At 45.7% G+C, this 27,680-nt stretch overlaps 1 protein-coding gene across 3 annotated transcripts in view; it reads right to left on the reverse strand.

The window, feature by feature from the left end:
• Positions 1–27,680, reverse strand: part of LOC126871701 (hemicentin-1-like) — a 103,381-nt gene that overhangs the window by 68,904 nt on the left and 6,797 nt on the right. For all 3 annotated transcript variants that reach the window (XM_050630794.1, XM_050630793.1, XM_050630792.1), the window contains exons 3-4: positions 15,937–16,069; positions 4,857–5,062 (exon numbers count right to left, since the gene is read on the reverse strand). In XM_050630794.1, the coding sequence (XP_050486751.1) occupies positions 4,857–5,062; positions 15,937–16,069 (339 nt within the window). The remainder of the gene's footprint in view (positions 1–4,856; positions 5,063–15,936; positions 16,070–27,680) is intronic.

Below are 27,680 nucleotides of genomic sequence, written 5' to 3' on the forward strand. Positions count from 1 at the left end.
CTTCTCTGTCTTCGACTTTCTTTCTCCTTCTTCGTTCGCCTGGCGCGCGCGCCTTTCAACGTATCTTCCGGGATATAAGATGAGATTTTACCGAGGGTGCACCGATTCAATTCTGACGTCGAGTTACATACTACAGAGTGGCGAGAAGAGATCTTTTCAATTTTCCAAAATAGACCGTATTCGGCGGAAAGCTTCGCGTAACAATTTTTTCCAAGGAATGTCGCTTTGCAGGCGTCGCGACAGTTATTCGAGCAAAAAAAGAAACAGCCTCGGGAAAAGAGGTAGTTTAAAGGAGAGATCGGAGAGCGAAGGAAACGGAAGATATCCAAGACAAAAGGCGTGGCTACCGGTCAGACCGTTTGACCCACGAAATACCGTAAGATGTCTCTTTGAATTTTCCTTCGAATTCGTTAACGGTGAAATACAAGTATGGCCGTTTCCGCGCTGAAATTTCAGAACGATTTCCTTGCTCGTCGCGTTTCACGTTCGTATTTCACGCATAATTTCCTCCTTATCTTTCTCGCAAACCTGTCCTCGAGGTTCGTATTTCTTCTCCGGCAAAAGGGACCCGGAATCCTCTGCGTCGAGGAAGACGCAACTCTCTCTTCGCTAGAATATTTAATTTTCGCGAAAAAAGTTGCGAGTCGGCGGCGACTCGACCGAACGGCGGGACGTTGATGCTTCTGTGGAGGGAAAGCTGGTAAATTCTGGGTTATAACCAAAGTGTTTGATGCTGGGCTTATTTCGTCGCAGCGAGTCCTTTCCTTTTCCTGTCTTTTGGGTCTCTAAGTAATTACAGATAAGAGGCTTAAACGGAGATGCTCGCCGTCGGGTATCGACTCTGAAGTATTAGACGGTATTCGACGGAATAAAAGAGAAGGGGAAAAAAGAGTAGGGGAAACCTCGTGTCTGGTAATGACACGATCTTGCAGCGACGATGGTCAGGTTGTCGTGTCGCGTCGCGCCACGCCGCGTTGTGGGAACCGTATCTCTTTCCAAAGAGACCTACGTTACTATCCTCTAAAGGCTTAACGTATCGGTCTTCGTTCAATGAGGCTAATAGGTAATCACCGATAAGAGGCTTTAACAACAAGAGGGATATTCAGCATTAAGCGTCTATTTCAGTGAATAACGCGTTTCCCAATGGTTCGTGATTCCAGCGATTTCGATGCGATGCGTCTAGAAACACATTAGAGCACCTAATAGTCTAGCAGAGAAAGTAGCCGACCAACGTGAGGCGTTTTAGCAGTGTAGGTTTGCATCGAGTCGTTGAGACGTGGTGTAAAACCGATTCGGTGGAGCGTCGGTAACGAATTTTTGTCAGCGAACGATGAAACTGAACGCACGAGTGGCCAGAGCGCAAGCTCGACGGCCGTTCAATAAGCGCATAACCATGCGGTTAAGTATCTGGTTCGCAACGATGCGAAAAGTTTTGAACGTAAACGAAGAGATAGAAGATCGTTAGCCCGGAAGTATTGGAAGCGTAGTGTAAGAGGAGATAACGAATAGAGTGGCATTTAACGTTGGCGGATGAATAGATAGAGCGGATGGGATAGATATCCAAGGCGATACGCGGTTAGAGATGGTTAAACCGATAGGAGACGACGAATAGTGGTGGGCCGAGCGGAAATCGGGATAAGACAAAATTAATTTATCCGTAATCGGCGATTAGATATCCTTGAAATGCAGAGCGCAGAGTGCAGAGTGTGGGTAGTTCCTTGCCAAAATCTAAACTAAATCCTAATCGGATTAACGTTCATCGACTCGACGCTTCAGCAGCTTCCTTTCCCAAGTTTCCAACACGGTTCAACCTCAGTTCCTTCGAGTGGCGATTCTCCTCCTCGCCGAAATACTCGATTTGGATTCGCGATTTCCACTTACGAGACGTACGTATAAAAGGAACATTACGAAATGAACGAACACGCTCGAAAGTATCTTTCCGGGCAGAACGACAACAAAGAGAGACTATCGCGAGCGATCGATTAAGGCGGACACTAAGATTAATTTCACGCCCCTCCTTAACTTTGCCTCTTACGTTCGCAAAAGCGTTTAGAACCGTCGGCTCTCTTAGACGATGCATGGCTAACTTCACAAATTCTGATACCCCGAGGTTGCTGTATCGCCGCGTTTTGGTCAGATCTTGTTGAGAATACGCTACAGTTATTTGGTCGCCTCACAGAGCCAAACAGAGCCGCCATCGACGCAACTTCCTTGGATTTCCTGCGCCGGTCGCGACTTTCTACCATTCTGTCGTGAATAAGCTCAACTTTAGATCTTTGGAAACTCGTAGGATCTCTTTCGATTTGTTGTTTCTTTTCGAGATTGTTGTCAGCGTTTCTATCCGTTATCCGCAGCTTATCTCGATCTAATCAACCTGTACACAGCCATTAAGCCGTTAAAGCTCTCGCAACTTTTCCTGGTACAGAGATACACTCGGAACTTGTCCGCGTCTGACCCTGTTAACCGGATATGCGATGCTGCGAATTCTTTCCGCAATGATTTGGATTCGTCGTCCAATTCTATCTGTTCTTTCAAAGTACAAATTTACAAAGTTTTGTAAATACTTGTTGACCAAGCTTTTTCTTGTTCAGTTTCTATTTTCCGTATTTTCTTGCTCTTTTCGCGCGTATGACCTTTACGTATTATTTGCTTTCCGTTTGTACTCTAATGGGAATTCTTTGCTGTACAAAGAATAAATAAATAATAAAGTTAATGGAAAGGGAATGGGTAATATCCAGGGACTACGGAGGTTGGTCGGTGAATTGGAAAGGAAAAAGACGGCGGCGGGCGCTGTTTATGCGTTATTTACGGAAATATATTCTCTGTCTTGGTATTCTTTCCGGCTCGGAAAGCAAGATTGGAAAGTCAGAAATTCGTTCGTTCGGAGCTTCCGTTTTGGCTGATTTGCGTTTACTCTATCGTCTATGGGAGGACGTTTCTCGTAATTTCGAATTAACTCGGGGCACCGATCTTCTCCGATGTTCAGGTGCGTCGAGGCGTAAAACGAGCCACCACCGCGGCAGTCCAACACCGATGGCCTCTCGACTGCAAGATCTACCGTCTATTCGATTGCTTTCCTCCGAGGCAGACCGAGCGCTCTCTGAATCCTCGACCGGGATAAGCTCGAAACTTACTCGGGTATTAACCTTCGCTGCGAATTTCCGTCTTCTGGCAGGACAATTTCTATTTTTCCGAATTTCTTTTCGGACTAGCTGGTCGGAGACGTTGCGATCGTCTCGAGAATAAATTCGGAATTCGCTCGCGTTCGTTTCGCTCCGAAGCAAAGACGGGATGCCGGCTACTCGTTTGTACGAGAAGCACTTTCGCGTTACGCGAAACACCCTTAAAAGTTTCAAGATTCTCACGGACATCGCTTTCTTCGTTTCCTTTCACGAGTCTCGCGAAGATAGAAAGCGACGAGGCGCGGAATTAAACGCGTGTCGCCTTATGTCGCGTTTTGCTCGTATGAAAGAAAGTTCTTGCGATATTTTCGACTGATGGTGTTTGAGGAAGTTCGCGAAGAACGGCAGACGGAACACGGTCTCGTTATCGCGACCACGATCACAAAGGTCAGAGCGGTGGCACAGAGCGAGCCTTCCTTTGTTCCCGTTCCACGTCTCGGTAGATTTTCAGGAACGTCTTAAAGTTTCCGTGGGTACTCCACCAAGCGGGATCGGCAGTCCGCGCTTTAACTCAGTTTAATAGCCGATCGATGAGTAAATTGGGTTAGAGGTTTCCTAAAAGGAGTTTGGGCTTCCGAGCCGCGTTCCCAGCACGAAACGCGCTCTCCTTGAGGAGAATGGGCCACGATACCGGTTCGATCCTGTTAAGAGACAAGAGAGACGTCCTTTGGGCCTGTCTTAGACTTCTGAGAAAGTATCAAGAAACCCGAGCGTAACAGAGAAACCGTAGTACCGTAGTAACATCGTGTCGAGTACATCGGTCGAACGCTGCGCTAATTGCTCGTCTTTGTCCATTTTCCCACCTAATTGTCTAACGATTATTTCGCGCATTTCTTTAGCCACGGTCTTCATTCTTCGTACACGTCTCTCCATCTTTCTTCTTTTTACAGTCAAGAGAGATTTTTTCTTTGATAAGAGCATCTGTCGTTTCTTATCCGTTCTCTTCGTTTCTCGAACGATGGAACGCGCAAATTGTACGTCAGCGTTAGATAGTAAAATCGTAAGATAGCAGGATAGGTAAATTTCGATTAAGAAGCGTTCGGTGGAAACGAGGAATATTCTTGAAAAAGTTTCACCGCTATCGATCCGCACGGTCACGCTGGAATCGAGACCGAGCGGAGTTCGCCAGAGGCTGATTAACCTTGATCGACAAATAAAATCTGGCTGTAACTACTCGAGTGACGAACGAACAAGCAATTGGACCGATCGGTTCGAGGGACCGACGAATCAGTGCGCGAACTAATCGACCGCAAATCACCGCACTCCGGACCGACAGTCGTGTGCAAATGCTCCCTTTCAATGCGCGACCGATTGTCGGAAGGATCGGTTGTCCCTCTCGATCGTGTTTCAAACTAACCGTCAATCGTCGTCGCGATTTCCTTGCGCTCTCGATTCACCGCGATCCGCCCCGGTATCGCAGTTTCCAGGAATCGTGATAAGTTTCGAAGTAGTTTCGCGTGGAAGTGGCAAAGTTTGTCGAGAAAGAGAAGCCAGACCGTGCGATGCTTTTAAATTTTGATGCTTACGATACGCAATTTTAACGTGGCGTCCCACTCCACTTGATTTTCCAGCGGTATCATCGCGTCAATCGAAACTTATTTAACGTGTCTGCGCCTTGGGCTTCTCGCAGAGAGTCGACGGGAAGATTGCGCGCTGTAACATTGAATGGCTTACCGATGACGGTGAAATTGACCTTGAGATTTCTGGTTGGCGAGTTGCGAAAGTCCACCCTGCATCTGTAAACTGCCTGATCGCTTTCCCGCAGATCTCGAATAGTCAGCTGAGCGGGCGGGCTTGCTCTGAAAGACGCCCTCTCTCCCCAAAAATGAGGGGCGCTCCACAGCTTTGCTTTGCCAAATTGTCGGTTTCTCGCGTCGTAGCTGAAAAACACGGAATAAATTCGGTTATTTATATTAGGGGTGAAATCGGCTCGATACTCGCGTAATAAGAATGTAAATCATAGGAACAGGGCGAGGATGACGCGCCATAGTTCACGAATGACGCGTACGTAGCGCCGGTCTTATCTAGCTCGAACCAATTTTTCACTCAACTTTCGCAATTCGTCATAGTCGGGAGGTCCGAGTGCAGGAGGAGTTTGCTTACTCTCCAAGTCCCAAGCTTGAAACTCAATACAGGCCGACAGAAGTGCACTCGACCGAGAGAGTCAGATAACCTTTTAAGCACTTCGGTGATCGAGCTTTCCGAGACGGCATTAGAGAATATGTTGGAGAATCGAGATTCAAATGGCCGACGCGACGGAGGCGTTCCTCCGGTGGATAAGCGACAGCGGCAGCAGCGACTTACAAACGAGACGCAACGTATCTCAGGCGTTTATTTTTGCGCTGCGGCACTGCTGCAGCGTGTTTTTAATACGCTTCGACCGTTACGATCGCGTGGCTCGTGGCGAAGCTATCGAAACCGCGTTCGCGTTAGATAAGCCGACCAGCTACGAACTGTCGGCCAAGTTTTCGCGTCGAGCCGTCGATTATCGGGTGCGGCCCGGCGACCGGCGAACGATGTTCGCGTAAGTCTAATCGAGCGCCAAAGTTTTAGCGAGTTTCAGTGATAAGACGTCGCATGGTCGATCAACGAGAGAACCGTTGATCGCGAGCACCGTTGACTCGTCCTAGGAAGTTTCGACAGTCGCGCGCTCTCATCTGGCGCACTTTGTCCGCGGCCATAAGACAAATTGGATTGGTTTTTAACGAGCACGATGACTGGAGAGAGTTTCCCGAGGGAGCCACCTCAGACTCATCGTGCCGCTTTGCCTCTCACGAACAGCGTCGCTCGTTTACTTTCCAACTCGGCTGATTTACCAGAAATTAAAGAGGCATCAAGATTCCGCAACTTGTGACAACCTATTAATTACCTGCTCGTTTCTTTGCGCGTACCTTTAATGTCGATGAAATCCGTTGTAAGGATATCGTGCTATACAGGGCATGGAAATGCAGTCGCAATTGTGTCCTTTTCGTATTTCTTCGTTTTTTTCTAGCTTTGAAACGCAAGGAAAAGACTATAAGAACGATTCGAAAGAAAACACAGGTGTATATGTGAACGGAGTGAAACACACGCGCAACAGAAAGAACGAGAACACGATTAAAAAATAGAAGAGAGGAATTGCTTTTGTTCATCATACACAGAGAGCTTTAGGAAAGTTCGATGATAAATGGAACACGATCTAGTGGTTCTAATAGAATAACGATCGCTCTGTTGATCGATACGATAAGCTTGCTGAAGAGGTCGTTGCGTCGAGGGGAAAACGAGCATTTAAACGAGGAATAACTGGGGAACGATCGAAGAAAAGGACAAAGGAGGACTATATCGGATGAAAAAAGGCAAAGACGAGAATGAACGATGGTATAGGTGGAAGAATTCTCTGGGCGGGTAGGAAGGGAGAAAAGCCGGAGATAGAAGAGAATGGTCTCTAAACAAATTAAAATAATTGCCACGACTCGTCGGAAGATCGTGCCGGACTCGCGAGTTAAAAGAACGTTTCCCATGAATACGTTAGTGTCGGTAAAACGAGTGCTCCACGGAGAAGGAGGGTAGGGCCAAAACCCGAAGGCGCACGGGAGGTAGCAGACAGGGCTACGAAGGAGACTTAACCACTCCCGGGACTCTTAAAAGGAGCTTAACTTCGCGCATAAAATTAAGGCATTGTAATTGCAGACGGCGCGGCGTCGCCACTGCGGCAGCACATTTCTTTCTCTTCGTTCAGCCGTCCCTCTCGTTCCTGTCCTCGTACCCGTTTCCGTACCCGGTACACTCTTCCTCTAGGCCGACACCTTTCTCCTTTTCTTCCGTTTTCGCTCGACCGGAAAATATAATTTGCCCGAGTTACTAACTTTCGTCCCCTGGAAGCAGATCGTTCGACCGGCCGACAAGCGGAACAGTGATAAAATGATTTTTAATTGGGATTAGACGTAAGCCGGAATCGTTGTCCCACGACAGCCAAAGTTCCTCTCATGAATTTAAGCGAGCAGCTTTAACCGTGATTCGAGTGAATTTCGAATAACAGTCCGGATTAAGCATGATCACGAGTAATTTTCGCAAGCGCTACTCTGCAAATCCGTTCGACTCCTACTTTCACGGGCAACTTTGCCGGCTGGAAATTTAAAGGAACGCGTACCGCGTAAAAATGCTCGTTTTGTACGGAAAATAGTACAGAAAATCGTGAGTATGTTAACGTCGTAGTAAGGCGTTTCTGCTCACAAAAGGCGAACAGTAACTTTTCACGAAATTAAACGAATCTCTTGATTAAAGCGCTTTTGGAAAGATTCTTAATTAACGGACCGGAACGTGTGAACTACAGTTGAGAACATTTCCACGCGAATGTAAAATCCCGATATGCATGGAAATCGAGGTTGCGCTACTCTCATTGACTGGTGTTCTTGATTCGCGCGCGACTGGTTACCGGTTCGATGTCGGTTTCCGTATCCGAAATCGTCGATTCTCGCTCGGTACAGCGCGACGATAGCGGTATCAGTCCGTATCGTTCCCAGCTGCCACTTTGCGTCGATGCCCGATTTCACTCACCTACGCTCTCTCTTCTACCCAGTCTTTATTCAAATATCACTGTGAAACCGCAGCCTGGCATTCTTCAAAATGGAATTCATGCCGCGGCATAATAGGACAGAGATATCAATCCGATCGGTGAATATAATATCCGATTACACGATGGTCGACGACATTCACCATGGGAAACCTCTCTTCGTTTCTCTCGGGTACATTAAATGTCTCCCGGATGCGTGAACCCATACTCCACTCCGATATAGATATACGTACATACGCCATATACCTCTCGTAAAGTTCGATTGTCCAGATTCATCGTTTTTTCGTTTATCTTTGCATTAAGGAAGAGCGAGTGCTTCGCTGCGTCGCGGAACGTATTTGGGCGCGATGACCCTGTACACGAACCGATCGTAACGCGGCATCGAACGAAAACAACGGAATCGAATTTTTATCGAGACGACAATGGCTGTAGTAGATAATCGCGTACCGTATTTACGACGTCGAGAAATGCAAGCGTGACTGGCAGGATTATTGTATCAGAATTGATGACGGAGTGTGAGATGTATGACGAGCATTGTCCTGTTTCGCGGAAGCATCGAGAACGCGATGGACCGATCGCAGACAATTTAGCAAGGTTTCGAGGTTTCTTATTCATATACGCGGCGTGCTATCCAGTGGGAAGAAAAATGGTTGCGGTGATCCGGTCGATTTATATCTCCGCGATGCGAGTGCGGTTGGAGCGGAGGAAGGGGGAAATGTCATATTTTGACAGGATTTCGCGGTTCGTTTCGCCGCTATCGCGCGTGCAAGGCGCTAAAATCAGCGTCGAACACGCTCGATTTCGTGACAAGTTGAAAGACGGAGAACGCCATGGAAAATGGGTAGTAGAGAGGAAGGGTAGAGGGAGGAGGAAGAACAGCCCTACAGAACCGATGAAAGGAACCGATGCATACGTATAGCGACGACGCAGTTTGAACGAGTAGAGCTAGAGCTGGGTGGATTAAGCAGGGGCTGCCTTCATGCATAAATGGATGACAAAAACAAAAGGAACATCCTGTGACGCGGTTGCGACATTTTTACATTTATCGCTCGGTTCCCCGTTTACGGATACGTGCCCATGTAGCCAAACGTGAGCTCACATACTGCGACGGATCCTTCGTGTTCGCGCGAATGCAAATAAAGCGTAAGCAGATAAAAGGCTTCGTTGTCCACACCACCGACGCGGTTTTTGTTCGGTTTTTCGCTTCTCTTCTTCCCCAACGGACTAGCTCGACGAATAGCAATTGGCGTTGATGGCTTGGCTACCTCGTACCTTGCTGTTTCCCTTGTTTCGCCTTACTTGGATCGCGCGATCGCATTTTCTCAAACCGAAACATCGATCGATCCTCGATCGCGCTCGATATCCAGTCGACACAGCTTCCAGCGTGTTTAATCACGTCTTAACCCCGTTACGATCCTTCCATTCTTATACTTCGATCTTGCTCTCCTTTTAACGAGCAAAAGGGGCTTGTAAGGTTTTAAGATGTTTAACATAAAATTGAAACCAGAGACCATACGTGAGCCAAGAATCGTTATTATCATCGTCATCGTCGTCGTCGTCTTTATTATTATTATATACGGATCGAACCCAATAATAAGTATATAAAAGAATACAATAGTAAATGTCTACGATGAGAAAAGTAGAAGAAAGAAATAGAAAGGAGAAAGATATTATTAAGGAATATATCACATAAGAGGATATTGTACAGCTTCATTTTAAGAGTGGTAAAGCGTCCGGAGAATAGCCGATATTTCCAACGTATCGATTTGCTAATTTAGTAATTCTACTTAACGGATCCCGGAAACCATCTCGTGTTTAGGTGGTCGACGGCAACGACGTCCATCTCTTACCAATACGTATGTGCGGTGCATACAGGTTTATTTATAGCGAAAGAGACGCGGTGTTGATTTTATCCTTAACAGCTTTAAATAAAAGAAGAGGGTCTGCTATAATTCTGCGGTTCTCGAAAGTAGACGGACGAATGCTATTCGAAACTGAAAAAAAAAGTGATCAGTTCTACGTAGATATGTATAAGTATATACGCGTATCTTTAGGAGCGTTCCTGTGATACCGTTACGATCGATAATCATCGACGAGAACATTTGAAGAAAGTAGCGGCAGCCGAAATGGTTGCGAGGTAGTCGCTGGAAAGCTCGACGACCGATTTTTGAGACGCAAGATATCGCGGTTCCGTTAAAATCTCGAAAAGGCGAGAAACCTCGAATGAATCTCTCGCTGCAAAGTAGCGTCAAATTAATGAGTTACCGAGAGACGAGTTTCTGCTCGGCGAAACATAAGGGGACAGAGCGTGAATGAGAGAGATAGGGGGAAATGAAGAGGTTGGATCGCAGAGCGGAGGCTAGGTAAAAGATGGAAAGGAAGTTCCATCATACGCTAATTAATTAACTGGTAGAATGAAACGGGTCGTAGGGCAAAAATCCATTTTGCTGAACAAACTTTTTCCCTTTGCGATCAGTGGCAAACACGTAATCATCGTGTTGCTTATCCATAATTACTCGTAAAACCGAGTAATTAACTTCACACGAAAAGTATTTTTTACTTCTCGATTTTTCCTTCGATGGTCGGAATCGCAGAAAATCGATCGGCGCGTATCGCTAATTCCTGTCAGGGTCTTGCGCGACGGATGAAAAGCAGCATCGTAGGAAGAACTAATTCGAATTTGATAAGACAGACAAGGAGAGAGAGAGAGAGAGAGAGAGGGAGAGAGAGGAAGAAAGAAAAATCGTAAATGACCGGTGGCGGAGAAAAGTGGAGGAATAACACGACGGCGCACTCTCGAAAGTCAGCCCTTCCGAGTCATCGTAGGAAATTGGATCGTTATCGGACGTACACGGAACAGCAGCGATGACGCGAGGGAAATGAAATTAAAAGAAGGCGTTACGTTAATTACAGAATTTTTGGCAGTGCGTAACAATGCGCGAAAATACTCAGCAAGAAGAATAGTCATGGTTGAAGAGCACGTGATCATCTCGAGCTTAGCTCCGACGAAGAGCAGCGTATTGCAGGCGACTGGATGATAGGACGCGCACGGTTTCCTCGATATTCGCGATTTGCACCAGACTACCGTTTACTTTTTTCTCTTATTCTCGGCAATCGGCTCGTACGAGTTAAAGCGGTAGCGATGAAATTGTTGGATCGTGGAACAACGCGTTTGAAGCGGTGCCAGCTATTTATATCGCTCTCGTACGTATACATATATATGCAACATTACCGATAGTAAACCCGAGGTATGCACGCTTTGGATCGAGATGCGCATGGCCAGTCTGTGTGCGAGTTACAATCGCAAAAAAGAAATTTCAAAAAAGGCGATACTCTCGTACGCAAAACGAAGCGCACTCACTCTTTTATCCGTTGATTCGTTGTAGAATTGGAACGATCGTTTTTCAAGAGGCTGACGAGGTGACCGATTCGTGACCGTGAGATATTTATCAGGAAAAGTCGAACTCGCGTTTATTAGATCGTAGTGAATTAGCGATTGTCAATGACCGCAGCAAGAGACGAGGTTTATCGGTACCGACATCAAACATAGTAGATATGTATGTACCACGATATCGTTTATCGGGGCCAGGAAATCTAGATACGAACGCGTACGCAAGATAAAAGCGACACTGTGCGTGATATCCTGGGTGCAAAATATAAACGAGGTCGTTGATCCATGATCGGATCATTTCACCATTTATGTATCAGTTGCCACGGCGGTGATCATCAGCGGCAATTTCGGTGCAGCGGTGATATCCTTTCGAGTTATCATTAAATCTCCATCGTTTCGGTCGCACTCGATGTTCGACTGTGGTTAGGTGGCGCGGATAACTCTGTAGCTCGATCCTATCTGATTCATACGCGGTTGCGTCCAGCCAAAAGTCTGGTAGATCGCTCCGCGATCGCTGTCTTCATCGACGCCCCTTCAAACAGATATTAATCCTATTATATTCGAAAATTATTCTTCGTATCGTGATCCAGGACGAAGATGGTTTCCCGATAGAAGATAACGGATAATATCGCTACATCGAATAGGCTACTACTGGTTTCGTCAGCCAGAGGCTAGACGTAGTAGTCGAGGAACGGTATGCGGTTAGGCCGCGGTGATTACTCGATCATTGTGTCCGACAGTGGTCATCGTACGGATATAGTCAGACGATCCGACGAAATGGGCAGCGATTTCACGGAACTCGAAATATTCTATCGACGAACCGATTACGATCGATATTCGATAGGCCGATGTAGCGTCTGATACGCGGAGCGTCGAAAAATCGGGGAACGATTTAAGGTATCGTTTGAATGGAGCTGTCCGTCCGCTAGTCGACGTTTCATAGACGAGAAACAGCTTTCATAGACGTGAACTGTTCTTTCTTCGAAAGGGAAAAAGGGCGGCAGTGTTTGAGAGAAACGGGGAAAAATAGGGAACATGGGACATTGGCGTTTTTAGTTAAACGCCAGTGAACGGCGTGATAAGTGTTAATCGCGAAGCGGACAGTCCGTAACAATAGGCCGTAATAACGGATGGTACGGTTTGCCGGCTCGTTCGTCGCATTCCACGTACGAGAAGTCCGCAGCAACGGTGTGTGTTGTGTAACACAGCATGGACAATGGTGCGATAATTCGAGCCGGTGAAACGTGCATCCGACCTGTCACGACACACGTAACGTCGTACACGTAAGTCGACCACAATGCCAGCACGAAAACAGGTCAATCGACTTCTCGATCGAGAACGTTTCAACGCGTTGCGTTGTGACGTCTCGTCTGGCTAAACGTCATCTCGTGGTTACGCGTCTGCCGAGTTTTTCTATTTCCGACGCGAAATTCCGTTCGACGCGTTTATCCGTTCGTTTCGACATTACCGTTCTGTATAAACGATCGTGTTTCTCTACTAATCTTAGGACGGTATAACGCAAAAGTACGACGACCAAGCCGAAATGACGGATGGATGAAGCACGATACGTGATAGGGAGAGTGTTAGTTTGCTGGGAAATACGTAATCGGACGGTCGATGTTGGAAGGGCGAAGAGGTTGCGGTTGAACCAAGCGCGTAACGATACTCGACGGAGCAGCACCTGACGTCAGCACGATCGGTACTTCCGTCGGACGGGTAGAGGCCGAAAACCGTTCGCAGGTGTGCGTCCGTACTCGCAAAGTTTGCCGCACAATCCGGCAATTCATCGTGAGAAGTAATTAAAGTTTGTATGTGAGTTTGATGATCCTTGCTCTGTTTCGCGTTGTCTCGTGTTTGTGCATGTACGAATACGATCGATTAAGCGATCGCAACGGTGTAGACGGCGATATTCATCGATTGTTAAGTCGAAGACTGCTTTCGCGCCATCGAACGAGGTCCATCGCTGAATCGTTACCTGGCTCTCGATCGGACGAGAATTCGGCCGAATTAGAATTAGAACGGTCAGGTTGCGATTACGGAAAACTGTTTAGGGACAACAGGAATGTCAGCGAAAAGTTTCGCATGGCTTAACGAAAGAAGAAGGTTCACGCGACGGTGATTGGTAGAAAGGAACGGGGGCGATCGGTGAGACGAAGGAGGTCGAGCGAGCACGGTAAGGAAGACAAATGGAAAGGAAAACGAGTAAGCCGGTGGGTAAGCGAACATTGAACGAGAAACGTGAACGAGGAGGAGAAGGTGAAGGATGGAAGGCAGTTTAATAGCGACGGCAGCGTAATATCACGTCGTGCGCGTTTAAGGGATCGCATCAGACCATGCGTTTGTGTCTGTGTCAACGATCCTACACGGTTAAACGGAAATGCCAAGTGGCGCACTCTCGTTAGCCGATGCGTCTGACGGCGAGTGTACGATTACACTGGTTATGACGTTTGATCTTCGGACGAGGGTTCCTCGAGTTTCTCGAGTTCCACTAGCGTTTCGTCGACGCGTCGCCGCGTCGCCGCTCGCAGCCTGCTCTTCTCCCACGCGTATCGCTCTTACACTCGCGCTAGACGTGCACACGTTCCGAGTTTGATGATTCGCGCGGCTCGGTCCGTGTTTCGAACAGTGCTCCGGCAATTAACTTTTTCTCTGATTATACCGGTATATTTTTACACCGTAGAAGTCCACAGCTGGGAGAAAAGCATTACGTTTCTGAATGCGAAAGTAGCCTCTTTTTAATCCTGGCACGTGTTTAATAAGCGCGGTATTATCCGTTATCAGCTGGGCAGGTGGTTGACGTTGCTGCTCGGAATAACTCGTTTCCTGCTGGACGTAAAAATCTTAAAAAGTTGTTGCTATAACGACCAAAGCTTTTCGCTTTATCGTTACTTCTGTCCAGCACGCAAAGACGCGCGTCCGACTAGAATGCGATATATCTCGTCACAAAAATTATGAGAACGCCGGAATGACTTAATCTTGCGCAATCTAACGACCGCGGAAGAGCAAAGACTAACGACTCGCAACGTTTCAATCTCCGCCCGTTTTCAAACGGCGTCGAGGTTGCCAGCTTGGAAATAATGCCGTAATAATTCGGATACTTTCTAATTAAGCTGTTCGTTTGAATTTGCATTTCATAAGCGACGTTCATTTACCTCACGAGGGTGGAACACATTAATTAGTGACAAGCCTTGATGCGAGTGTATATCGCGCAGACGGTGCTATTCGTAGCTCCGATGGTACTCGCGTATCCTGTATAACTCCATTTATGCATGTACACACAGCTGTACCAATGCATGGATAACAAGGAGATTGATCGACAGCCATCTTGAAACTCGTACTATCCGCCGGAGGAAGCAAGCCGTGCAACGTTATTGCCTCCTCGAGCCTCGGAAAGGAGCGTATATCATTGATCCTTCCTTTCTCGCGAAGTATCGCAAAGTCTGGGAACAAAACGATCGGAAATTCTATCTCTCTCAAACTAATTAGCGATGCTCTATCGGAATGGAACGTGCGTGTCTCGTAAATCGCCTCTATAGGAATTTCTTGCGACGTACTCATATCCTCGTAAACCGAATACGAATTCGTATGAATTTCATTTCGATTCCGTCTGTAGTGCATGGCATGGCATCCACAAACCGTGTCTCATCCTGCGCCAAATTTATTCCGCTCGTATTTCTTGAAATTTCCTGTTCATCGTTGCCACCCGCGACAGAAATTAAATATTAATATTGAATTTCGCTCTCTTGACTGTCGAATATCAGCGCCGGCTTCAGCTTCGGAGAAAGACATTTCGAAAGTTTTTATCACGCGTACGAGTAGCGGTACGAGTAGCAAGTATACGAACGGAGCGGTTGAACGGTTCGCAGGGAGAATAAAAAGCAGTTTCTGCCGGCTTTATGTATTCTTCTCGCTGTGAAATAAGACTTTTTATGAGACGCGATAATGCCAAGCCGGAAAGCTAGTACGTATTACGTTGCTGGTCGTTCCGAAGGAACGTCGTTCGCGCCTCTGTTCTGAGTCGTCAGATATTGTTTAGTGCTCGATCGCGCTACGTTTCAGTTGGAAATTACCGTTTTGCCGGTCAAGCGACCGCAATTCCACCTAGAATTTCGTAATAGCTCTAAACAAACAAAGAAACCTTTTTCCTCCGGTTTTATCGAAATTCTGACTTCCGCACGCGGAATATCATCGAAACGGATTTCCACGAAAAAACCGTGTAGAAAAGAAACAAGTACGCATTAAATTACGCAGAGATGGAAGCGTGGAAAATGCTGGCTCGAACGTGTGCGCGATCCTGGAAAGCGATGGCGCATCTTCCGGCACTCGTTACCAAAGAGGTATACCTGTTATCCTCGTTTTATGGGACTCTCCATAAAGACGATATTTACGAGGATGGAATCGGTGGCCGATGGAACTAGCATATAAAGAATGGAAGACAAAGGTGATTCGTGGCTTAACGAAATCCCAGTTTCGTTTTGGTCTTGCGCGTGCCGGATCGCTGGGAAATCCCCGGCTAGGCGACTTCGCGATCATGGAAATTGCGGCGAATCCGCGTTGTTTCACGTAATCGGCAAAAATCTATCTTTCTATCAAAAAGCCTAAACCACGTCGGGAGAAGAAAATTTTTCAACGATGCCTTGAGTTCTACCATCGGAATATGTATCGGATTCGCGATCCGAGCGAGAAACAATTTTCTACGGAGCATCGCGATCACGAAGTGGCATAGCAACGATAGTATTACTGAAAATATTGCAAACAGAGGGGCGCGGAGATTTGAACGATATCTCTCGTAAATAACAATGATGGCTTACCTGTAGAGAGGCTCGCCGCTGTCCTCTTTAAACCACAGTACCATAGAGACGGCGTCGTTGGGCTCACGGGGTTGTATATTACAGGGCAAAGTTGCTTTCTGCCCTGCCACTCCCTGTATCGACTCCATGGGTACTGTAACACACAGTGACAACGCGTTGAAACCTTTCCGTCGCGCGTTCGAGTTTCGAACGACTTCAACGAACAATTATTAATTACGGCGCGAATACAAAAAGGACGCGATTACTTCAGAAAGAGATAGATGTGAATGCGAAAACACGGATGCGGTAGAGAACGTTAGCGGAGAGTGCACGGAGATGGCGAAAGGAGTAAGGGAAATGATTCGAAGTTGGGACCAGAACAGAAACGACTCGCGCGAACGAAAGTTTCAGTAATAATGCTTTTATGCGAGGAAACTCGTAATTAATTCTGGTTAGCTTTCTCTTTTTTTTTTCTTTTTGTTCGCGAAACGAAACGTATCGACGTTTCGTTTAAAAACCTTTTATCGGGACCGCCGGGAACGAGCCTCGAGCACCTTCGAAATTAAGAATTATGGCGAGCTTGAAGTTATGGATATTTTCCACGAAAAAGGAAAATTCTCCGTGATCCATTACTACGGAATGGAAAGTATCGACGGTTACGTTAATAGGGTGGAAATAATTTATCGGTTTCACGTATTCGGTCTTTACCATATTCGAGACGGCTAACGTTATGTTTCTCGCGACTCATGAAATATACTTTAACACTCGGCTAGAAATTGCACGTGCACGTACGATTCATTAAATCTCCTTTGGCGTTAAACCGATGGCGAAAAATCGCGTGTGAAATAAATTATTTTTTAAATCGTGAAATATTTCGTACGCGAACGGGTGAACGAGATCGCAACGTTTGCTCCGTAAGCAAACCAAATCCGATACTGAAATGTTCGTTTCTTTGCGAGCGAAAACATTTTCAGCCTGTGCAGATGTAAATAAGCCACCGAACTGACCCGAGAAAAAGAGATGAAACAAAAGGGGTATAAATGTCGGACTAGTGCGTTAATATATGGCGATACGATAGCCGTACATGTAGGTACAGCGTACGTTGATATACACAAGACACAGAACGTACAGGTATATACCTATTTCGATGGACGAAAAGTACGCGAGCAATAAATAAACGTTGGTCCCGGGTAAAGCAAATCGGTTGTCGGTGGATCGACGCAAAGTGGGTACTTAAGTACGGTTCACGACACTCACTGTTCCGTCCCTCGTTCGTACCGACGACGAGCACTTCCGGTAATAATGCAGATTTTTATCGAGTAACTTGGTCCCGCCGTCGTTGCCGTCAAGGTTCATGAATAATCCTTCCGTATTCGGTTTTTGAACGGCTTTTCGAGCTTCCCGAGCTTTTCAAGCGTTTCGAGTTTTTCGAGCTTTTCGGGCTTTTCGAGTTTTTCGAGCTTTCCGAGCATTTTGAATTTTTCGAGCTTCCCGAGCTTCTCGAGAAGGTTTACCTTCGACTGAAACGCGTCAGGTTTCCGTGCGTTCTTCCTCTCTAAGCTCGTAATTAGCCACGCGCATTAATCGCTTAAATGCGAATCGTAAGTTAACGTCGATGACTCGCCAATATCTGTTGGGTTGGCAACTAAGTGATTGCGAATTTTGTCATTAGGTGCTAATGACAATCACCTAGTTGCCAATCGAATATGATCGGCCTCGTAAGTAAATCCTGCCTCACAAGGAATCCTCGTTGCCGTGTTATTTATCGAAATGCATCATGCCGCTGCTATTCTTTCATCGGAATCACGTAACATTCGTGTATCTTCTTGATCGCATCGGAACGAACGCGATCATGGAACAAAAGATACGAACGAAATGGAGCCGAGTCGTTGAAATCTTCCGATGCGATACGAATTCCGCGGGAGTATTCTCTTGCGGTCGCGTAAAATGAGTTTCGCGAGAAAATGACGACATCACCGTGGAGTTTGTCGGTGAAATTCATTTAAGTCGATGTCGCCTTGGTACTCGTCGTCGTATCGCGCGACGGGAGGACGTTCCGACTCTCTATGCGTTTGGCGCGGAAACACGTATTGCATTTACATCCGCATTACAACGACTTTCTGCTAGTAAGTACGTGCTTCCGCAAATCGTTACGCGGTAATGTCGAAGTTCGTTTTATCCGCTGTAATCGGGAAAGAAGCACCACGCCATTAGCTCTTTGGTCAATCAATTACGTTAGAAAAATGTACGCTCTGAAAATTGGAAAACGTCGTCGAAATTGTTTCATAGATCGTTAACCGTTTAAACGCGCGTACGATCGAGGGTCGATCGTTTCCGAGTAACGTGGACTATATCGCGAATGCCTTTATATGGGATCTTCTAACTCTCGCTTATCGATGAAACGCGCGTCCATTGCATGCATAGCGTACGTACATATGTATGTATCATATGTATATTTCGTTCGATTATATTTGTTAAACGGACTCATCAATTTAAAGTATGCAATAATGGAGAGGCTGATTAATTAGGAATTTCTGTCTGTTTCGTGTTCGTTGCTGGCCAGCATAACGAGAACTAATTAATGTAGATCGAAAACTATTAGGTAAAGCAATGTCGTATTGTGTACTGGGACTTTTGCCGACTCGGAATTTAATTTAAATTCTTTAGAAAACAATGATGTCGCGCGGCACTGTCAAGCGGTCATATAATAAAGCGAGTCTGCTTGTGACACTTCTGTTGATGAGTATAATTACTGCGACGCTAAACTCGGACCAGAATTTTGAGGCAACCTGCTCCCCTCTTCGTTCACTTCGTCCACCCTTTCCTCCCCTCGGTACCCAATCTGTCCTGTATTCAGTAAATTTTTGCTACGCGATTTCCTTCCTTTCAGTTTCACGGCAATTTAGCGTAACTAAAGTCGTGTTTCGGTCAATTTGCGTTAGTCGGATTAGAAACCGTTTTATTTTCTATTCCATGAACGACCACGGAAAATATCGCTTCCTCCGAAAGTACGAGCCAGAAGTTCTATGGCTGAGACGAGGCGATATCGCGCGAATTTTGGCTTTTTTTGTCGGCAGAAGAGCGTCGTCAAGGTGCGAGCAGAAGAGGCGGCATGCGGCTGCGCGGCAATGTAATGCTTTTTGCGCGGGAGAACGACGACAGTCGATCCTTTCGGCCGGAAGTAATTTGGATGGCAAAGGAAAAGAAGGCTGAGATATAAACGAGAAATCGTTTCCAAGGCGAAATTCCGTATTTAGCAAATACCTTCTACTCAGCAGCGAGGTTGGCCAAAAAGAATAGGCCAAGCAGAATATCTTTCTGCTTCTTTATGTCCGGTCGCCGAGATGGAATACCGGGCTGGCGGAAAACGGGTCGTAAAGGTTTCGGTGCAGCTGGCTCGCCATACATTATGAGCCTTTATTCCGCAGGAAAGGAAAATGGAACGGCCGAGGGGAAGTGAAAGTTTTGAAAGATGGCTACAAGGAAACCCTAGCGCCGTAAACGATGAATCGGTTCAACAAACATTCGTATAAAGAGTATGTAGGACTATGGACGGCTAGCAGTGGCGAATACCGTTCGATAGTTCTAAAGCAGCGGGTCCTTCTTAATGAGGGATGCGGAACCTTTTGAAAGAAAAGTAGTAAAAGGTAATCGACCATGATTCGAATCGCGAAGAACGAAAGAACGAACCGAGTGGTACGAGTCAACGTTAGCGGAGAAGGAAATTAAAACATCGATACTCGACAAACACGGTGAACGCTCAAGAGTCGAAGATAAACTTTCCCTTTGAACAAACTCGGGTAAAAAAGAAAAATATTACTTTGCGAGCAAAATATCTTGTATTGTATCGTGGAATTTCGAACAACGTTAGCTTGGTTATATAATAATTACCGTGGAAAATGAATATTTGTTTGGATTCTTTCCGGAAAATCGACCTGCTTTGCCAGCGAAAAAGCTTACGCAATTCTTTTGTACCATTTTAACCATGAGCAGGTATTATGCGCGACGAATCTTCGCTCGAGCGTTGAAGCATTTCGCCAGCTATAAAATGTACCAGAACGCACAGCATATTTTCACGCTCGGATGGTAAATGGGACAGCCTGTTGCGATCCCGTTTAAGCCAAATGTAAGTAGCGTTAAATAATATTGAGAAACGTATCGCTGAAAATGACGAGATCTTCTTTTCGCGCAGCATCTTCGGAAAAGGTAGTCGAAAGTAACGGCGAAGCGGGTATGGGTTTTTGATCGGTCGCAAAGTTAGGAGGTCCTTTGTCTTTTTTCTGACGCATCTGGTTCTAAGCGTAGGTGTACGGTATCGAGATAACAACGACCTTTCACACGACTCGATGGTTCGTTTAGCGAAAAATGCGGGTACGTGATTTACGTGGCGCGTTGGAGGAAACGGGAGCAGGTTGAAAATCCGAAATTTTCGTTTCAGGAAAGAGAATAGTCTTGAAGCCCCATCGCTTTGATACTTTGGAAACGCGTCAAACAGCAGGAGAATTACGAGGACAATGGCGGATGGTGATCATTGTGGATAGTGGCGTGTTCTCGTGGAACGGAGAACGAAGCCGACGGCCGAGTAATTCGCAAACAATCGTATGCGGCTAATGTTACCACGTGCTCACCTTTTAACCGCGTTACGCGACTTCAATTTGCTACATACGCTAGAGGGACGTTGATTTTACACGGATCGAAATCTGCACAAAGTGCACCCGTAAAGCGTTGCGTGTACACAAACTCGCTGTTTACATTCAAGTTTACGACATGGTCCTGTAAACGTTACATGCTTGGAGTATACGCGGCTTAATTTTATAACGTTGTTTATAGTGGAAAGTGCTCGTATTCTTTTTTCGGGCACGGATCAATTTCGCTTTCGTTTTAATCGCTCGTGATTTACGAACGCACGTTACGTACACGTTTGACAAAGAATCGAGTAATTGTGATCGAACCGCATCGATAAATCCATCGCTTTCCTGCTTAATCTTGATTTGTCCGCGAATAAAAAAAGAAAAAACTATGCTTGTACGTTGGCGCGACGACAGCCTCGATGAGAAATGTCTCACGAGCGAACGTCAAATCCATCGACAAACGAGATGTTGGCCGCTCGCCAGAGCTGCTTGCCGTTCGAATGTTCCCGCCCAGTTCGCTGTTTACTAACTGGCTGGTTTACAGGATAAAGAATAACGAAAGCCACTTACGGTTTCGTGATTTCCTACGGCTCTAAACGCAACCCGCGACCTGTGGAACTAAACGAGATATCCGGTCACGCGATGTCGCTCTTTGTCACCACCTTTGAGATTTGCTGCGATCTCCACGCAAACTTAAGTGCTATTAAAATGGAAGTTCGTCTTTGCTTTGTTATCGACTCGTCATCGTTTCTCTCCGTTCCGTTTCATTTTTTCGCCGCGTCGCCTCCCAGTCGACTCGTTCCACTTTTTTCTTTTAGTAACCGTGACTCGAGCAAAGAGAAAAAGGCGTGTACATTTCCGAGATTGGTTATAAAGAACAAACAGAAAGGAATCGATGTAATTGACGTAGGAACGAAGACTTCCCCAAGAAGCCCGCCGTCCCGTTTCCAACAGAGAAATTGTATTCGCGAAAATGGCAAAGATCACGGCACCGAGTGCATTATTCAGTTTGAAATCGAAAGCGCTCTATCTCTTCTTTCGTTCTTTCTTTCATCTTTCTTCCATTGACCTCCGCTCTTTTCTCCTTTCTCCGTTTCCGTATCCTCGGCTCCCTTTCTAGGTATCCGAACTGCCTCGTTTTTGTTCTTCCTCGAGAGACGCGGTTCGTCTTAAAATCATATCGGAATGGAACTCTCGTGCCACGACTTTTTTCCCTCCAGAAACCTCTTACCGCGATTTACGGTGTCTGGCCTGTCTCGACCCGTTACTACTGCAACTCGACGACGATACTCCCTCGTCTTACCTTCAATTTATTCTTCTACGTTTCTAAGGCTACGAGATAACGTCCGTGGTTGCGATTTAACTACTTTCCCGTCGGTGTTACGTTCTTGTTTATTACAGAATATAATAACGTACGGTATCGAACGATATCGGAATACCGTTAGAATAATTCATAGGGTTACGATAGCACAGATCGTTGGTAAGGGTTATTGCGTACGCACATTATCCATGCGCCAGAAACTCTGTTACGCGAATGAAAATTTGGCCAACAGCGAGACCGATGCTCGGTTTTCAAATATCTTCTTTTTTCCCCGATATATTCGGTCTGGATTCAGATTCCTGTCCTCGTTTCACCCGAAACGAACGTAAATCACAGGACGGTGATTAAACACAACGCGATTGTAATTATTCATCCGTACAGTATGATTAGTTGGTTCGAAAATGTAATTGACCGAGCGTATTCATGGCGTTAACGAAAAAGTATCGATGTAATAAGCAGAATTTCATTAACACTGATGCACATAACGCTGTAAGCGTAGTAGCCGACTGTCAAAGCTTCTATCCGATCGTTTCGTGCTTGTTGTTTGTACTGGACGTTTCTCTTCGAACGAAAAATACGCGACGTACGTATTCTTGGCAGGAGAAGAAAGCAATTGAGACCGAGCTATTGAAAAAACCACTAATTCGAAGGTTTCACGGGAATCGTGGAACGAAGGGATGCTGGTTCCGGTGGTAATCGAGGCCGAGGCGAGATATCCGTGGACGGAGCTAGACGTTGTCGTTAGAGCAAAGGTCGTAACCGTTGTAGGCAGGGTGCATCGAACCCTTATCGGAAGTGGCATCCATCCGATGCATTTGCCGTATATGCTAGTAGCTAGACGATTTAGCCGCCGGGGTAAACATCGATGCTGTATTCAGCAGGATTCGTGGATCGACGAAGAGGACGTCGTAGGGGATCCGGTGGTCGGTGTGTCCGGTCAGTGTAGCTGCAGAAGCAGAGCAGAATGCGGATTTTGCGTTCAGAGGATGGAAAACCGTGCGTCTCGATGCGTACAGAGGAGTGGCGCGGTGATCGTGGTTGGAAATCGGTTACCGTGCTAATTGACTGCGGATTATCGGACCCGACGTCGACATCCACGTCGTTAACCGGTATACCTTGGAGCGGACGACGCTGCTTCACCGTTCTCGATGCCCGATTCGATTCTCCGAGCATCAGACTCGTCGTAATTGAGATCGATTATCGATGGACGATGTCGTTTTTAAAGGACCGGTGCAGAAGGAACGATGCGAGATAAAAGAGGAGGGGAAGAAGAGAGAACGAGTGTTTTTACGAGTTTTCTAGAAATTCGCTAATACCAAAGATATTTAATCTACGATTAAGAGACGTAAGCGCAACGAATTTCGGCAAAGACGTCGGATAAACGTAATCAAAGCGTTGTGCGATCGCGGCGCGTTTTAAGATCGGCGCGACGCTACCAGTATCGTGTTGATTCTGGAGAACCGCGAAGAAATTGGTTGAATAAAAGAAGAAGCAAAGATAAATTTATAAAAATGTCTTGCTCCTTGTACTCCCGATTAATTAAAATTTCAACCGCCTCGAGGGAATTCATCGGTCAACCTACGTCACTTTTCTCTTCTACCATTTTCAACTGGTCCACTTTGTAAGCGTCTTGTTTTACGGCTGATAAGCGCGCTTCTTTGCGAAAACGTTAACTACATAATATTATAACGCGGCTACGAGCTCCTACGTCTCATCCAGCCTTCCTTCTCGAGGTTAAATTCCGCTTTCGATCTTTTTGCTTTAATTATTCTAAATTGGATAAATGCCCGCTTAAAATTCATTCAACGACCCATGTTCCTCGGTACGAGGGTTCGCAAAGCCTAAGTACGTTGCCGTAAAGTACGTACTTTCAAACGTTATAGGAACAAACGGAGAACGCGAATGGATAGATTCGGTTGCGTGAACGAACGAATTGACGATACGTAGAAAGAAACGTAATTATCGTGAAACATAGGTTAATTGGAAATATTCGAAACGGACGTACGTTTGGATGAAAAGTTGCGTGGATATGGGAAAAATAGGACGCGTTAATCCGCTATGTATGTTTGGAATAACAGCGTTTAAAACGAAATTAGCAATTAGAGCGTGTGACAGAACAAGAGTTGGAAAGCTGTTTGAATTTTGGACGATAACGTGAGCAAAACTGTCGGTATACGCGTTTCAGCGAATTCGCAGTTGATGCAAATGACTGGTATTCGACGTAGTATACAGAAAGTGAGAAGCGTAAGGAAAACGAAGTTTTCAATAGCGTAACAAGTTTTACTTTAAGTCGGGTCGGTTTTGCCTTTCGGTAGAAATACGGCAGTGTTCTCGTTATTATGGCGCGTTTATGGAAATTTCGCGCAACGTCTATGCCAAGATAATCTACGTTAACGAAAGAAATTACGATACCTCGTTTCGCCAAAAATATCGAATAAAAGCTTCGAGTTTTATCAATACGCAAAGTCAGGAACGCTTTGACTGGGCCGCGCTAACGAACACCATACGCACGGAGTATAAGGGACGTAAGGATAACACGATTTGGAAAATTCGAGATACAGGATGCGAAAACTGACGGCAGAAAACCAATCTCCTAGAATATTTGGTTCGCTCACGAGTGCAACTTGATTAATTACTAACTAGTTTACTTCCTTTGATCAACTGCGTCGTCATTACTCTCGAATTCGCATTTTGGTTACGCGTAACTTGCGCGCCGTAACTTACAAACCACGTTTCCAGCTGGTTCTATGGTAAAGTTGGTCGACGTTACCAAGAAAATATAAAACGAAACGAAATGAAACGAAATCTCCTCTGCGATGAATTGACCAGTTTTCGAAAGAGAAAGAATCACCTCGTCTATTGCGCTACAAACACTAGAATTATAATTTCGATACCGTATCGAGCGACCGACAGCTATGCACATATTTACTCTATTTACGCATGTTCGCGTAATATTAGTGGCTGATGATTACAATCATTATTTAATAACGGCTTTTCATTGACCAAAGGATTTTGTGATATCAACCGCAGATGTGCGGTTCCTATACAAAACGTAACCATACAGCTGCGCGTAATTTCCTGTTTGAAATCGTAAAGATACGCCGCGTGATTATCGTTCTTCGAAGAGAGTACGTACAATGGAAATTAAAGTTCAAATTTTTCCTCCAAATGGTAAAAACAATTACTTTTTAAAACACGCGCGCAATATATAAAACCGAAATTTCGCTCGTGGGCTTTTGATTATAGTTAGATTTCCGTTGCAGTTTTAAAAATTGGTCGTTACGTTTAAACGCAATTGTTCTGAAAATAAGGGAAAAATATTAGCCAGAGAAAGAACGCGGCCACAGCGTCGCGGTTAAATCCGAAATTCTAATAGCGCGCAAGTTTTAATATCATCCTTCCTTTGGAACCTTTAATGAAACATTATTAAACTCAGCAATGTATGTCCCTTAGAGGTAACAATACAAGGAAAATCGATACAGCGAAATGTGTGGCGCATACATGTTTTCGTTTGATTACGATCGAAAGATCTTGCATCGCCGGCATTGCTCCAACATCCAATCGCACACGTGTTACGCTTGCATTAATACAAAAAGAAGGAGAAAGAAAGAGGAAAGGAATAAGAGAAACGAATTTTTGAACGTCTTTCGTCGAGGCTGTCGTAGAAACGAAAGGCACGTGAACGATTTGCAGAAACGGAAATTGATCTTTTTCATACGAAACGATCTTGCCGAATTCATCTAGCTACGGTGCAACACATTTTCTGGGAAACCGGGTCAGTGGTGTACATCGATCCTGGCTTAAGTGCTTGATTTTAGTTATAAGAGGATACGACCATATTGTTCGACATACGAATAGGTTGTGATACAACGTTCGCACGCGTAAAAAATTCAGTATAATTTTTGTACAAATCTTTTGTCGGTTCGGTAAGAAAGAAAGAAGGAAAGAAAGAGAGAGAGAGAGTGAGAGAGGGCGGAGGAGAGGGGAAGAAGAGGAAGAGCGAATTGTTCGAACGAAGCAGGATCGGAAAGTCGTTCTCATCGGTCCGATACTGTGGATAGGGCGCGTGTAAATTTCATCGGGGATTACATGTACCGTGAGAATGCGGAATCCTCTTAATACACCCCTGTGAGTAGTACGTAATTAGGTAATTATTATTTCACGTTCATTTCGAGGTTCGTGTCGCAGAGAAGCTTAGCATGCTGTAGCGAAATATCGGCTCTTGGGACAGTTCTCCCTTATCGACTTGCTGCCTTTAACATGGCCAACAGGATAATTAACGAGGACAAATTAAAATTTAGCGAGTGACAAATTTCGTTCGATTAAGTGGGTTACGGGCGGCTGTTTCGAATATCGTGTTAATATCCGGTTCGCGAACGAAAGTAGTACCTCCCGTTCAATTTAGGTTTTCCTCCGGTAGCGCGTTAAGTTCGAAGAACTTGCACCGAACGCGGATGTAAAAGAAACTCGAAGGGATGACAGCTGGTTTTGGAGGGGGTAAAGCTTCGACGGCTGTAGTACGCGCGTTCGTTTCACTTGGACGCTTCTTGTTCGTTCGCGATGGTTAACAAGCTTAGTTTAAACACTCGTTAGAGCGGCTTGATCGTTGTTTCGTGTAACCAGCTGAGTCTCGCGATACGCTGCCTCCGCGCTAGCAAGAAGAGGCGCTCGTGGCTGAAAGCAGCTTATATCCGAAATGAGTACGTAGTTCGCCGAACACACTCCATAATGGTTTAAAATCTCGCCAACTGATATATCGCTCGTTTCTTCTAAAAACCTAGACCAGCAAATTCGAATCTGCAACGTCTTCTGCCGCGACGTCAAAATTTGCTAAATTAACGCACATCTTTACAAGGATACTTGAGAGACGTGTCCGAAGATATACATAAAAATATGTGTTCCATGCGCGATCAATTTCTAATAGTTGGAAAATGGGCATTAGAAAATCGGACGGAGATTCGTTGCTGAACGTCCTAGCGAGAAGGTATCGATTGCCCGGGGCGGTGGAAAATTACCGGCATTAATCTCGGAACCTTTAATTAGGAAGGACCGTGACAAACGTAGGAAATTTTTATCTAAACTCTCTCTATTTGGGCGTCCCTTTGGGAAGGTAATTTTTCCGCGATATTTCGCTACTCCCCTCCCCCCCCCCCCTCGCACCGAACTCTTCTCGGCGAACGAGCACCCTCCACCCTTTGAAAGGATACTTAAAGGTATATTTACCGTAGATTTTTCTACCATCTCCCGTCTAAGCGTTCCAGGGACAAAGTGTAAGACCTTTAAATGCGTCGGTCCGCGTTACTTTCCCCGTTGCTCTTTTTATCTGTTTAAAAAGGTTAAGAGAAACAATGTTTTACGCGAGGAAACGAGCTTTTATCCTCTGCTGGTAGATTACATGGAAAATTTCGATCGCTGCTTCGATATATTTATCCCGGAATCGATTTTTAACCGCGCACTCATGCCTCGAATTTACGCGTTACTCTCGTTTGTTTGCGAAGACTGAAATCCAATAACCATGGAAGCAGATTGCGTTCCAATATACCCGAGTCTACTAAAAAGTCTCTCAGATCCTAGAATTCTTTGTTGAGTCCACTAAAGAAAATACTTTAGTAAACTCGTAAACTCGTTAGCGTAGCCAATACCGACGCGGAAATTTTAGAAATCAAAGGACGCTGTTGAGGAACCGACACGTTCGGTGCCTCGCTCGCGCTCTTTTCCAAAGGATAGCCGACAAGTTACAACGTTCCGAATCGTTCGTTGTACACGTTGCACCGATACTTGTCGATAAACAAAATTCAAGCCTTGGAGAAACC

Source organism: Bombus huntii, chromosome 12, assembly GCF_024542735.1.
Source record: "Bombus huntii isolate Logan2020A chromosome 12, iyBomHunt1.1, whole genome shotgun sequence".
NCBI lineage: Eukaryota > Metazoa > Arthropoda > Insecta > Hymenoptera > Apidae > Bombus > Bombus huntii.